This window comes from Pogona vitticeps, chromosome 1, assembly GCF_051106095.1.
Source record: "Pogona vitticeps strain Pit_001003342236 chromosome 1, PviZW2.1, whole genome shotgun sequence".
Classification (NCBI taxonomy): Eukaryota; Metazoa; Chordata; class Lepidosauria; order Squamata; family Agamidae; genus Pogona; species Pogona vitticeps.
This window is the reverse complement of record NC_135783.1, coordinates 301,377,915-301,393,041: the sequence shown is the minus strand read 5'-3', so window position 1 is coordinate 301,393,041 and position 15,127 is coordinate 301,377,915. Positions and strand designations below refer to the sequence as shown.

Genomic DNA, 15,127 nt, shown 5'->3' with positions numbered 1-15,127 from the left:
TTTTCATTTTTCCTGTCTACTCATCTGCTTTGTGTAACTTTCTCTCTGACTCCTCGCTTAAAAATATTAATTACATGGTCCTAGCTCTGTATGACTTGTAGTAATCTGGCACATACATTTCTTTTTACCTGCACAACTATATCTTTGTGAGTGTACAGGTGAGGAATCCAGCTTACAGTATGAAAAAAACACACCACTAAATCAATTTCAGTTCCTGGGAATAAGAAAATGCACCTCAAGCCATCTGGGACTAAGATTACTGACAGTGAGCCCTCCAGACCTTTCCCATGTGTATCACACCTCTTCATTTTCTGATGGCTCCTTCTATGTTGTGCCACAGATTTCTTTCAAGTTCTGCCCAGCCCTTTAAGTTCAAACTAATTTCAATCTGTCAGCATCAATACCACCCCGCAGTACCATGGATCTGCATTTTTATATTCACTCGATGCATAAGATTAATATTTTACACATTGCTCCATTCCTGCGAAATCAGTACTATTCCTACACAGTATTATTTATTATTTTTTATTTATTTATTTTATTTATATCCCGCCTATCTAGTCAACTCGGACCACTCTAGGCGGCTAACAGTCAACAAATAATAAAAATAAACATATATAAAGCAACATAAATAGTAAAAAGCTTACAAAGATAGGAAACCAGTGAAGAAGGAAAGAAGAGGAACATCAGGAATTGTCTGGTGGGAAGGCCTGCCGGAACATCCATGTCTCCAATTGATTCTTGAAGATACCCAGCGAGGGAGCTCCGCGAATCCCAGGAGGTAGATTGTTCCAGAGGCAAGGAGCCACCGCCAAGAAGGCCCGATTTCTTGTCTTCTCCTTCCGGGCCTCCCTCGGCGTTGGGCTCCTCAGCCTCACCTCCTGACTCGCACGAGTGACACGGGTAGATCTTGGTGGGAGCAGGCGTTCCGCCAGATATCGAGGCCATAAACCGTTTAGGGCTTTATACGTAAGCATTAACACTTTGAAGTCAATGCAGAAACGGATGGGCAGCCAATGCAATGTGGCCAGAGTGGGTGAAATATGTTGGAATTTTTTCACTCCACTGAGTAATCTGGCCGCCACATTCTGCACCACCTGTAGTTTCCGCAGCAGCCTCAAAGGAAGCCCCACGTAGAGCTCATTACAGTGGTCTAATCTTGAGATTACAAGTGCATGTACCAAGGTGGTGAGCGCCCCCACATCAAGGTAGGACCGCAGCTGGGCTATCCGCCTAAGGTGAAAAGAGGCGGTGCGGATCACCGACGCCACCTGTGATTACATGGTTAGCGCCGGGTCCAGATGGATCCCCAAGCTGCGGACCCCATCCTTGGCGGGCAGAGTCACCCCCCCCCAAAAGAGAGGGAGTTTCCCAAATCCCCAACTGTGGGAGGGCCCACCCTCAGTACCTCTGTCTTGTCCGGGTTCAGCCTCAGCCCGTTTTCCTGCATCCACTGCTGTACGGCCCCCAGGCAGTGCTGGAGGGACAAGATGGCATCACCTGCAGTTGGTGAAAAGGAAATATAGAGCTGGGTGTCATCAGCATATTGATGGCACGATGCTTCACATCCCCTGATGACCCCACCCAGCGGCCTCATATAGATGTTAAACAGCATTGGGGAGATGATCGACCCCTGTGGAACCCCATAATTGAGACTCCATGGGGCCGAAATACTCTCCCCAAGCTGCACTCTCTGGGGGCGGTCCTCCAAGAAGGAACGGAGCCAGGCTAGAGCCAAGCCACTGATACCCAACTCAGAGAGCCTCCCCAGGAGGATACCGTGGTCGACGGTATCGAAGGCCGCTGAGATGTCGAGGAGGACCAATAAAGAAATTTTACCGCTGTCGGCCTCCCTCAACAAGTCATCGTACAGGGTGACCAATGCAGTCTCTGTACCGTGGCATGGCCTGAAGCCCGACTGAAAAGGATCCAGGGCATCTGTTTCATCCAGATGTGCTTGAAGCTGGTCAGCCACCACCCTCTCGACTACTTTGCTCATGAAAGAAATATTGGCGACGGGCCTATAATTGCCAATTTCATCCGCCACCAAATTAGGTTTCTTTCTTATGGGCCTAATGAGTGTTTCCTTGAGGGCAGAAGGAAACCTGCCCTCAAGGAAAGACCCATTTATTATTGCAGTGGCCCATTCTGTTGTTATCGGCCTGGCTGCTTTGATTAGCCAGGCCGGGCAAGGGTCTAGGGAGGAGGTGGTGGCTCGACAGCGGTGAAGCACTCTGGGCACAGAATCAGGCGTGACAGGCTGAAAGGAGTCAAGGGTTACCGGGCAAGACGGAGCGCTGGACAACTCTGCTCGACTTAGACTGTGTTCAAAAAAGGAGAGAGGTCCCGTCGGATGGCCTCCACTTTAGATTTTTAAAAGGCTGCAAACTGGTCAGGTGAAAAACTAAGGGGAGGCCTATCATCCAGACCCTACCAATAGATTTTATCTAAAGTAAAATTTGAAAAAACTATAAAACTAGAGAAATCGTGGTAGGGCAGAATCAGAAAATTGCAAAAAAGGGTGCTCAGTAAGAAGACGTGTATGAAGAGAAGCATCTCAACTGTAAAAAAAGAAAAGCCTGGTAAATCTCTTCCATCAGAGTTGGTGACAGACTGGATAGGGGCCCCCTTTGGGGGAATAAATTAATTCAGTGCCAGATCCCAGTCAAGAGGTCCCAAATGAAAAAAAAGTGAGGATATAATTGTCCTGGCTCTGAACATAAATAGCTCCACTACCTTAAATTCAGCAAGGAAATACAGTATATTCACAATAGCTTAGAGAAGACTTTCCATGTTGTACTAATTGCATAAAATAAACATTTTATCTGTTCTGATTTTATAAATGTATCTGGTGATAGTAATGTGGCTCTGCCTTGTATTATTTTTATTATTACTTAACCACCTTGACAGAAATAACTACACTAGTTAAACAGGGTGACCAATGCCGTTTCTGTACCATGGCGCAGCCTGAAGCCCGACTGAAATGGATCCAGGGCATCTGTTTCATCCAGATGTGCTTGAAGCTGATCGGCCACCACCCTCTCAACCACCTTGCTTAAGAAAGAAACGTTGGTGACGGGCCTATAATTGCCAATTTCATCCGCCGCCAAACTAGGTGGGCCTAATGAGTGTGTCCTCAAGGAGAGACCCATTAATTATTACCGTGGCCCATTCCATTGTTAACGCCCTGGCTGCTTTGATTAGCCAGGCCAGGCAAGGGTCCAAAGAGGAGGTGGTGGCACGGCAGCGATCAATCGCCCTGGCCACACAGTCAGGCGTGACAGTCTGAAAGGAGTCAAGTATCACCGGGCAGGACGGAGCGCTGGACATCTCAGCTCGACTCACTGTATTCAAAAAAGGAGAGAGGTCCCGGCGGATGGCCTCCACTTTTGATTTAAAAAATGCTGCAAATTGGTCAAGTACAAAGTTTGTAAAATTTCTGAAGTTTAAAAGAACAGTATGTGAACTTGATTCACATCAACAGGGTCATGATGGGAACAACAATAGCACTGCTGGGGTATTATTTTTGATTTATATCGTACCATTAGAGTGCATAGTGATTTACAGAGGACAAGAAGACAAGCTTAAAATTTAAATATCGACCCCAAAAAGCAGAAGAATTGCGATAGAGGAATTTAGCATGGGGAGACAGCTTAAATACCTAATTCTTTCAGCTGCAAATACTTAAAGTGGCTTAAAAAGTGAGTTATAGTATGGTGTGGGAATTCAGGTCTTGTGCCAAAGACTCTTATTTTGTGGGAAACATCCCCTTTTCTATGAAAGGGGAGGAAATACCAATGTTAACAGTAACTTTCTGACATAATTAGACACAAATATTATTGATTGCTCAATTTCACCATAAAGGAAAGTGGGAACATAGTCAGGGACAGTAGAGTGTAGTGGATAGAGTTGTATGTGCAGTGCAGAGACTTCCTTGACCATCATTAGCTTATTGGATAGTTTTGGCCAAGTCACTCTCCCTAAGCCAAAGTGCTTAGTATATACATCGCCCTACACTTTGTTATCATAGCATGACTGGGGCTTTGCAAAGAGGATTGCTCCCTCTAGTGTAATCTTATTGTAGCTTTAGGCCAGAAAGCCTTGTGGTCTGGTACACATTCAGCTGTCCAAAGTATGTCAATTCTCCTGCACAACCGTCTCTCCACATTTTCAGGATCGGTTGTGTAGGAGGCATGGACTTCTTTTTTTAATTGACATTGTTGATGTGTACTCTTTTTCATGAGATGCAAACTTTGCAGTTGCACTGAATGTTGCCCTCTAAGCTGTAACCTTACATATCTGACCTGATACAACAGTCCCTATTTTGAAACGTGCTTTAAACAGAGAAGCCTGGTCCCATACATGGCTATGGCTTTTGGAGCTTTTGTTTTTGCTGCTCGGTGGTGCCCAGCCTGAAGAAGACCTGTCTGGATCAAAAGCTAGCTTCTGTTTATAATTTTTAGTGATGTAATAACAAAGGTATCATCCATCCCTGCCTTTGGTTCACTTATCAACCTATGGTTCCCCTACATTACTATTTCCTATGTTCAGATGAGATGGGAAGTTGCAGTTTTATTGCAAACGGTGAACTATGTCATTTCATCTCATGGAAATTGCAGCCCTGAGGCTTGTTTCAGCATGCCAAGCCATACTGGTCTTTTCTGTCAATTGCTACGGCATGTAGAGAGCTTGGGAAAGTTATTTTGTACCACAGCTCCCGGAATCCCCCATTCAGTCTGGCGCATTTTCTAAGCTCTGGGTTTACAGGGCTTCCACTTCAGAAGTGGTTGTAAGCACTGTTGTCTTAAGAGTTTCCAGTAATGGAATGACTGTTATAGATTTGAGCAATTTTAAGTTCAGCCACACACCTGAAACCCCACCACCATTCTGAAATTTAACTGTTTCCACTAGAGCTGCAGTGTGGGGGACAAATTATATTGAGCCAACCATTATCACAAGAGGAAAAGTCTCAAATGGAGACTTCCCTATATCAGCATCCATCCACAATTCCTAGTTGCCCAGAGTATTCACGCTGTTTTCACTTGCACAAACGTTGCTGTTTATAGCCACAGGCCATCACAGTCTAGAACAGGGATGTCCAACCTTTCACCTTCCCTGGGCCACATTAGAAGATGAAAATTTGGTTTGGGCCGCACATACATTTGGTTTGGGCCGCATGGGGGGGGCAGCCCTAGCCATCCTCTGCAGCCCCGCTCCAAGCGCGCTTACTGGCAGCTGCGATCTCAGACAGAAGAGGCTGCCAGCTTCGAGTCCGGCGGCTTTATGGGGCCGGGAGGGGGTCCACCTATTGACGGGGACGGCACAATGCAGCCATGCAGCCCCCCCGTCCCCTCCTCTCCCCCTCCTTCCTTCCTTCCCTCTCTCTCCCTCTACTGTTGAGACATGCCTCAGCCACATTCCGGCCGCAAGTGCTGGCAGTGTATCTTGAAACTTTGGGATTTCTTTAAAAATAAAAAATTGCACTGGGCCGCATTACGAGCTGACCTGGGCCGCATGCCGCCTTCAGGCCGCGGGTTGGACAAGCCTGGTCTAGAAAGAAAAAAATACATCATATGGAAGTCATTTGTTCGACTCAAAGTAAATGCTGAACTATTTATCTCCCCCCACCCCACCCCACCCCGGTCACTGTTCTGTTTCAGTGGGCATTTGGCGTAACAATGTGGGAAATTGTGACCCGTGGGCAAACTCCTTATGCAGGCATTGAGAATGCAGAAATTTACAACTACCTCATCAGTGGGAACAGATTGAAGCAGCCCCCGGAGTGCCTGGAGGAAGTGTAAGTAATTCATTAGTCCATCCTGTTACCCAAACATGGGCATGCTATCTTCTTTACAGGCCACACTTTGATAAGTAGAAGATATACAAAAGCACAACCATACTTTCAGCAGTCTTAAAAAGATTTCAGTACAAAGTCCAACAGCACAGTCCCATGTCCAATGAGCTTTTAATGTAAGACCTGACACAGGGGTTATAGAGAAGTGGAGGACGCAGGGATAAATAGGAAAATAATAGTATATTTTGCATTATAGGTAGTTGAAAATGGTTTATTATCCAATCCTGTGCATGTTAACTTACTTCCATAGAATGAATTATTAAGTATGTGCATAGGATGGTAGAACTGAAGAAGAGTTACCATCAGTTCGTTTAGATCTTGCTGGGGATGGGGAGACACAATCCTAGGACAATATGCATTGCTTGCACATGGTGCTCTATAAACTGAGTTGGAATTCTGTCAACTAGTAATGGCCTGGGAGACGTTCCAGTAAACCTGTGAATACAGATGTGGGACAGAACTTTAAAGCTGCTTATTTATTTTTTATTAGTGCTTGTTAAACAGAGACAAGGTGGCATTGTGGGTTAAACCGCCGAAACCTCTGTGCTGCAAGATCAGAAGACCTGCAGTCATAAGATGGAATCCACATGACAAAATGAGCCCCTGTCGCTTGTCCCAGCTCCTGCCAACCTAGTGGTTCGAAAGCATGCAAAATGCAAAAATGCGAGTAGATAAATAGGTACCACCTCAGTGGGAAGATAAACAGCGTTCCACCGACCAGATAGGCGGGGTATAAATTAAATTAAATTAAATTAAATTAAATTAAATTAAATTAAATTAAATTAAAATAAATAAATAAATAAATAAATAAATAAATAAATAAATAAATAAATAAATAAATAAATAAATAAATGTCTAGTCATGCTGGCCACGTGACCACGGAGGATTGTCTGCAGACAAAATGCTAGCTCTGTGGGTTGGAAACGGAGATGAGCACTGCCGCCTAGAGTCGGACACTACTGGACAAATTGTCAAGGGGAACCTTTACCTAGTGCTTGTTATCTGAGATGTTCTAAGTTGTTTGTTTATTTAAGATAGGTTTAGTTAGTTACAATAGTTTTACTGTTTTTGATACTCATTTGTACATTGTACTGTTATGTTTTTTATGTCATTTAGTAAGATTATATTATGAGCTGCCCAGAGAGTGTTTCTACTATGGGATGGTATATAAGCTGAAAGAAAGAGACAGATAGAGAGGGGAGAGAGAGAGAGGCAGCAAGCCAGGTTGCCTCAGGAGGTGGATCTGAAGAGAGCAAAAGATAGGAAATGTGTTCAGTCAATGATATAGCTTGTTGCAGGAGTGGGAAAATGGGTCACCCATTTTCTCCCCAAATATATGAAGAGTTACTCCTAGAAGCTTCCAGAATTCACCTTTTCAATAATCTGCAGTCCCCATCCCCCTTGGCATTTCCAATTACTTCCATTTTCATTTTTTGTCATTTTGGGTGTTTTTTGTGGTCTGTGTCAGCTTCAGAAGGTCTAGGGACAGAAAAATAGCCCCCTGATTACTAGAGTTGCCCATTCTTATATAGAGAGGCATTATATAATAATGAACTGGAATTATTGTGGATCACAAGCTAAATATGATCAAACAGTGTGATGTGGCTACAAAAAAAGGCAAATACTATTTTAGGCTGCATTCACAGAAGTATAGCCTCCAAATCACATGGTGTATTTATTCCCTTCTATTTGTCACTGATTAGGCCTCATCTCAAGTACTGTGTCCAGTTCTGGACACTGCACTTCAAGAAGGATGCTTACAAACTGGAACAAGTTCAGAGGAGGGCAATAATAATTATCAGGGGCTTGGAAAACAAGCCCTATGAGGAATGACTGGGAATACAGAGGGGTCCCAGAATCTGTTCTCAGTCATTCTAGAGTGCAAAACACATAATAATGGGTTCAAGTTACCAGAAGCCACATTTCAGTTGGATATCAGGAAAAACTTCCTATTAGAACATTATGGCAATTGGAACCAATTACCTTGGCGGGTGGTGAGTGCTCTAACTCTGGAGGCATTCAAAAGAAAGATAGAAAGCCTTCTGTCAGATATTCTTTTAAGTTGGATTTCTGCACTGAGCAATGGGTTGGATTTGATGACCTTATAGTTCCCTTCTAACTCCATTATGCTATTAGAATGACATTTGACTTTTCTTACTAAGTTACCATGTGACGGCAAGAGGAGAAGGGGACGACAGAGGATGAGATGGTTGGACAGTGTCATCGAAGCAACCAACATGAATTTGACCCAACTACGGGAGGCAGTGGAAGACAGGAGGGCCTGGCGTGCTCTGGTCCATGGGGTCACAAAGAGTCGGACATGACTAAACGACTAAACAACGACTAAGTTATCAAGATATTGTGGGCCGTCCCAACTCAGACTCTTGGTGGACATCCACATCCATTAAGGCAGTTCTGGTTTTGTGGTTTTGAATGGTGCTTCTATCTCCTGTCAGGAGCACCATTCAAAGCCACAAAGCCAGAACGGCCTCAATGTGTTGTACGAAGTGTGCTGCTACTTATATACCATCCCATAGCACTTAAAGCACTCTCTGGGCGGTTTACAAGTTAATTATGGAGGCTACACATTCCCCCCCCCCCTGCGAGCTGGGTACTCATTTTACCAACCTCGGAAGGATATAAGGCTGAGTTAACCTTGAGCCAGCTATGCGGGATTGAGCCCCGGATTTTGAGCAGCTTTGGCTGCAGTACAGCAGTTTAACCACTGCGCCATGAGGCTATGAATTCACATGGGTGGTTATACAAATGGGTGGGTGGTTGCTTCAAGGCACCCTTTCCCAGTGCTTTTTACTCTCTTTGCCTTGCAGCTATGATCTCATGTGTCGATGTTGGCATTCAGAACCCAAGCTTCGTCCCAGCTTTGGAGCACTGAAATTCCAGCTTGAAATGATATTGGCAAGACTGTCTTTGCTCTCATCCAGCCAGAATCCTCTTTATGTTAACATTGGGAAACCACAAGAAGCTTGTAGGAATGACGCTACAGTTAATTGTCCCTTTGGAACCTTGGACGATGAAGTGAACATTGCAGGAGCAGCTGCTGCTGTTACTAGTGACTATCGTTACATCATGAGCCCCTTGTGCCTTGGGAATGATGCTGAAAATGAAAGACATCCAGATGCCTCTGATGGGGAGGCCAGGAGCCTTCTTTATGATTTGGAGATGGGAGCAAAACAGTGTTAGCCTGAAAGGAAAAGCGACTCTTCATTCTCCTCCAGTGAGATGTGCTTATCATCATATGGTACTGCTTTACAAAGACAGCTGTAGGCTGCTTTTAACCAGCATGGGTAGGTACAAGGCGGGCTACATCTGTAGCTTCCTACTGCTGTTTGGGCTGCTGTGACTGACAGCCCAAAATGACCATAACTCTTAATCACCTCTTAGCCTTTTAAGAGCAACTTCCAACAATGGTCAGTGATATCCAGTGGGAGCGGCCCCAGTCTCTTACAGCTAGTAGATGTCTGTTGTCCACAGAATCGCCATTAAGCAGTGAGATCAGAGGGTGTAACAGCAGTCTCTTTTTCCTAGTCCTGCATCCCCTCCCCGGCTCTGAGTATGGAAGTTTGAGACCAGCGCATATGGGGAAAGACCAAGCTGCCTGGTATTCAGATCCATTGGTACTATCTTTCAGGATGTGAGAAAACAGCTTCATTTAGCAGTATGCCTACACTTTTTGTCTACCTCAGTGATTCTCAAACTGGGATCTGTATGGCTGCTCCTGTAAAATGAAGAAACATTGCACTTTTTCTCAGAATAATATTTGGTTACCAGATATAAGCACTCCTCAAGGCCTACCCAGCAACTAAGCAACACAGTGTTAACCCCTTTCATCCTTCGTCACTGGAGGCACCTTTCTTGCCTCTTTTTTGCTTTGTATTTGATGTAAAATTGATTATGAGCAAAACTTGGGAGTGCACATGCACATGGGCGTAACCAAGCTTCAAACAGGTTAAGAGGAATAGCTTGTGGATATTAAGACTGTAATCCTATACTCACTTACCTGGGACTCAGTCCCCCTGAAATTTAATGGGGCTTATATCTGAGTAGATATGTATAGGATGGAGCTGTGCAATACTCAATAAATTATACAAAAGGCATACTCATACAAGGAAAGCTAGAAGCAGCACTTTAAGATCAGATTATCCTTTTATTTCCCCCACCTCAACACCTTTATACTAATAAATATTAGTGGCAAGAAAGAAACTACTCAGTGGAAGTCAAAAGGAAAAATAGATGCCAATTAGATGCTTTTAATGTACAGTAAAGAAGTATTTTTAGTCACAAAAGTTTGAGGATCACTGGCATGTCTAATTAAAAGGTCCTCTGGCTTGACACAGAAGTTTAGATGCACTGGAACATAACTTCTTCTTTTTCAGTTTTGGCAACGTTCCAGACAGAAATGGGCCATTTTAAGCTCTTGTTAGGCTTGTCTGACAATGTGATTAATCATAACTGAAGAAGAATATGTCCTTGGAAGAGGAAGAAGATAACAATGTAGAGTTCTACCAGACTGTTGGTGTTTTCACTGCAGCTCCTAAATTATACTTCTTGTGGCTACCTGGATCTTTAGCAAACTAAAATTCTTCCCCTCTCAGTAGCAGATTTCCCTGATGCAGGGATTTTCAATTTAGATACCACATAGAATCACAATGGATGTGATGCAACTAAAGCTAAATATTTTTAAATCTGATTTATTTCCAAGTGTGAATTTAGCACAGGGGTGGAAAGCCTGTGGCTCTCAGCTGTTGGGTTTCTAACTCCTACCGCTCCTACACAGCATGGCAAAAGGTAGCTGGTGATGGTTGGAGTTGTAATCCATCGGCAGCTAAAGGGTCATAGAGTCTATACCCCAATATAACAAATGTTAAAATCTATGGAAGTTAAAATGTTTGGTTGGATCACAACTATAGTTTCTTTCCGGGCTTCAGATCCCATAAAGGCTGTCTACAAAACAAAACCCCAGAAGACCCTAAGGGAATACCACTAATAGTGTGTTTATATAGGGATATTAACCCTGAACATCCCCCCCCACCATATCCCTGACAGACCTATGCCAAACACCTGGAATTTGAGGTCCAAAACAGCACGTAGCTAAGGCTTATACTTAACACAGCCTGTTTGTATAATTAGTCATGTTTTCTTTGTTGCTTCTTTCAGTTCTCACCGTCAGTTCATAGAACCAGATTATCTAGAATCTTGAGAGCTCAGATCACCAAACAAGTCCTTGAAATGGATGCTGACAAAGCCCCTCCTATCAATTAGCTTACACTTTATTAGGTCTTACCTTCTTTTCTTCACATAATAGGATGTTTAGAGAAGATATCTTTGGTCAGAATGTTTAAAGATGGGAGGAATCCTTCCCATGTCTAAATAATATAGCAAAGTAAATGGTTCATTAAATCCATTCAGTCTTTCCCAATGTGGTGCTTCTATATATGTTTTGGACTACAACTCCCGTTATCACTGACCAATGACAGATTGCTGCCATTTGTAGTTCAAAACATCTGGATGTTATCTAGTCAAGTATTGTAGCAACCCTACTCAACATAGCTAAGAAACAGGATCTAGAGTAGGGCTGCATCTGTGTCTTATTTTCAATTACTCATATGTTTTATGAGATAAAGTAAATGGGTTGCACCACATTTGGAGAGAATAAAACCTGCTTTACAGTTCCCTTTGTGTCAGAGGGCAGAGCAGATTTAGCCTGTCCTGCAAACACGTCTAAATTCACTTTCTTTCATGTTTTCAAGAAAGAGTGCTCTTGTTGTAGTGCTTGGTGGCTTGACAAGCACCACAGGCAAGGTAAGATATGATGGGGCAGCCATATTTGTCTTCCCTATTGTCATATAAAATGGGTTGGCATATGACCAGTTTTTGCAATCAAGGATGTATGTGTATGAGGGGATCCAGATGGTATTATTTCTCACCTTAGCACACTCCTTTACTTCAGTGGTAATTCTCTCCAGTTTAGCTCTAATAAAACTGAGCTGAGCTGTGTCTGAAATGCTGGAGAATCAGAAGTAGCAGAGAGTTCAACTTCTTTTACAAATACCTTTTGTTGTAAAAATTAGATCCCCATCTATCTGCTGTTCTCTTTGTGAATAGGGCCTGGCCAAGAACAAAAAGGAAATGAACAATAGTAGTCAATTTTCCTCCCATTTTCAAAGATTGTCCCTAAAGAGGGACATCGTGGGATGGGAATGATGTAGAGTAAAACCTACCATGATGCAGCAGGGATGGAACATCAGCCCTCTGCCATTTCCGTCTCAGACCCTCCGTTGTTTCCATTCTACCAACCCAGCAGTGGTGAAGCTTGTATGTTGCTGTCCTGGATGTCAGCCTTGTGCCCCTAAGCTAACATACTATCCACAGGGAAGTGGAGGATGTTGTACCAGTGCCCAGGTGGAGCAAAGCTTAAACATAATTCATTTAAAATTAAATTGTTGCTTTTAATTCACTAAAGCTTTGAGTGACAAATTTAAAATTGGTTATTTTAAGCCACAGATGGGCACAGTGCCACACTTCAGATACTACTGGCATTCTTCATCATTAACTATTCTGGCTGGAACTGATAAAACTTGCAGGGCAAAAGTATCTGGACGACCCTACTTTGCCCGTCCTCATTGAAAGTACTAAATGCAAGCAACATTAAATTCTGAATATTGACTTGTGTTATTTTTAAGTCATTACTTTGGGGAATAATGGGGGTTGAGATAAGTTTAAATGATTTTTTTAATATAAAAATAATTTATTTAAATAATTACTTTTTCATTAACATTAACATGTTTAGTATTAATACTAGTGTTTCCAGGCTCTGGTTGTTGAGGGAGTATTCATATACCCATGTGGGTTGCCTCCTGAACAGGGAAAGGTGAGAACAGTAACTTTTCTTTCCCTCAGGTGTCTGGCAGTGGCCCTGGGAGTAAGAGGCACAATGTGTGTGCACGTACATGGGTTTCTGCAACATATGAGCACACTATTCTGCCCTGCTTCCACCCAAATCAACACAGTATTCTGAGGACCACTCATAAATATCTCATGAGAAATTAAGGAATAGCCAATTAACATATTTTAAGTGGGATAATTGTATGAATTAAACAATGGTTAATTTGTATTAAACTGTAGTAAAAATAAGAGGAGAAGCAGTACAGTATCAGAAATATTAACCCATTTATAATGAAATAGCACAATCTACAAAAGGGGTTTGTTTTGTTTTGCAAAACATCAGTTTTGCACCTTCACCACCAATGATATTTGATGTGCATACGAGCATCTCACTGTCACAGTACTATACTGCAAAAAGAACTGATATGGTGCTCAGCAATGTTTAAAAATCCTGACAGAGGTCAGTAAACCTGGCGGTAATACTAATGGTATTAATCATTATAAGTAAACTGATTTGGTACAGTAAGAGCAAAGAACTTCATACCTGACATTCTAGAGTGAAACATTAGGAAAAGGCCACATGGTTGTCGAAACAATACAAATGCAGCAACAGGTGATACCTTTATTTGATGCATGAAGAATGTCAATTTAAACAAAAAAAAAAACTAAACAAAAATTCATTTTTCTTAATGGTTAAGTATCACCTGTTCCTGCATTTGTATTATTCTAGAATGGAGTAACAGATTTGGGGTCAAGCAGTAACATTCAAAACAACTATCCCGTGATGTCTTGTGAGAAAGACCCACATTTCTAAGTGTAGATTTGAAATAATTTTTTTTTAGTTGCTTGAATCTGTAGCTTTTACAGACCCGCCACCTGATTCCATTAAAGCCCTTTCCATAGCCTATGCCAGTGGTTTCCAATCTTGGGGTGCCCAAGTGTTTTTAGAATGCAATTCCCAGAAGCTTTCAGCACTAGTTGTGCTGGCTGGGGTTTCTGTGAGTTGCAGTCCAAGAACATCTGGGTTACCCAAGATTGCAAACCACTGGCCTGTGCTATAATTCAACATGGGAACAGACTGAAATTCATTGAACACTAGGGCTCTTATTTAAATGGGGCAAAGGAGACTGGTGAGAGAATGTAATTCTTAACAAACCATTCTAAATTGCATTTTATCTGTCATCTCATAGGATGCAGTTATTAAGACTTAATAACTGGCTTGGTCATACTATGTTTATATACTAATAGGGAAAAGTCAGTTCTCCAAATGCCAGTCCTCACGTAGCCAAAACAACACTATCCATGCACAACAGAAAGCAAACTTGGAGAAGCCCTGAAGTTGGCAAAATTTCAGAAACACTTAAAAAACTAAGTGGGAGTGAGGATGAATCTAAAGCAGCCCATTGAGGACTGGGCATTTTAGGCAAGTACAGAATACTGGCAGTGTGGGAGAGGGATTGAAAGCTGGGAGGCGTGGCAGTGGAATGGAATGGCAGAGACCTTGCCAAGGGCCCAGTCCACAAGGTAATGTTTCGCTGCAGGTCCCACCTGTGCCTTTTTATTTGGAATTAAGTCTCAGTGATTTCCTTGGGATTTACTCCTAAATAAATAAGCATAGGATTACAGCATTTGTTTCCTGCAGCAGCGGCTTAAAAAGAAAAGCAAGTGTACATATAAAATCTAATTTTCTGAAGCATGTCATTAGTTTCTATGCTTTTTTAAAATAAAATATGTACTGTGTCTTAGTGTGTGCCTTTTGTTAACTTCTGTGTCACTACCCCTATGGTTGATTTTTAAAATTTGCTGCCACATAAATTGAAGATTAAAGTGCACTGAGCCAAATGACCAGAGCCTTTGCAAGGCTGAACAAGCAAAGGACAAAGGAACTCAGGGGAACATGGGTATCTGGGTGATTTTCTTCCCCTAGGGGTGCTTAATAATACTGTATTAGCATAACCATTGGTTCAAAATTGGGAAAGGAGTACGACAAGGCTGTATATTGTCCCCCGGCTTATTTAATTTATATGCAGAATACATCATGCGGAAGGCTGGAGTGGAGGAATCCCAAACCGGAATTAAGATTGCCGGAAGAAATATCAACAACCTCCGATATGCAGATGATACCACTCTGATGGCAGAAAGTGAGGAGGAATTAAAGAACCTTGTAATGAGGGTGAAAGAGGAGAGTGCAAAAAACGGCCTGAAACTCAACATCAAAACTAAGGTCATGGCCACTGGTCCCATCACCTCCTGGAAAATTGAAGGGGAAGATATGGAGGCAGTGACAGATTCTACTTTCTTGGGCTCCATGATCACTGCAGATGGAGACAGCAGCCCCGAAATTAAAAGACGCCTGCTTCTTGGGAGGAA

At 42.7% G+C, this 15,127-nt stretch overlaps 1 protein-coding gene across 6 annotated transcripts in view; it reads left to right on the top strand.

Moving 5' to 3' along the window:
• Positions 1-14,502, top strand: part of TYRO3 (TYRO3 protein tyrosine kinase) — an 84,425-nt gene extending 69,923 nt beyond the window's left edge. For all 6 annotated transcript variants that reach the window (XM_078391366.1, XM_020793740.3, XM_020793741.3 and 3 more), the window contains 2 exons: positions 5,661-5,797; positions 8,683-14,502. In XM_078391366.1, the coding sequence (XP_078247492.1) occupies positions 5,661-5,797; positions 8,683-9,055 (510 nt within the window). In that variant the 3' untranslated portion in view covers positions 9,056-14,502. The remainder of the gene's footprint in view (positions 1-5,660; positions 5,798-8,682) is intronic.
• Positions 14,503-15,127: the final 625 nt, after the last annotated feature.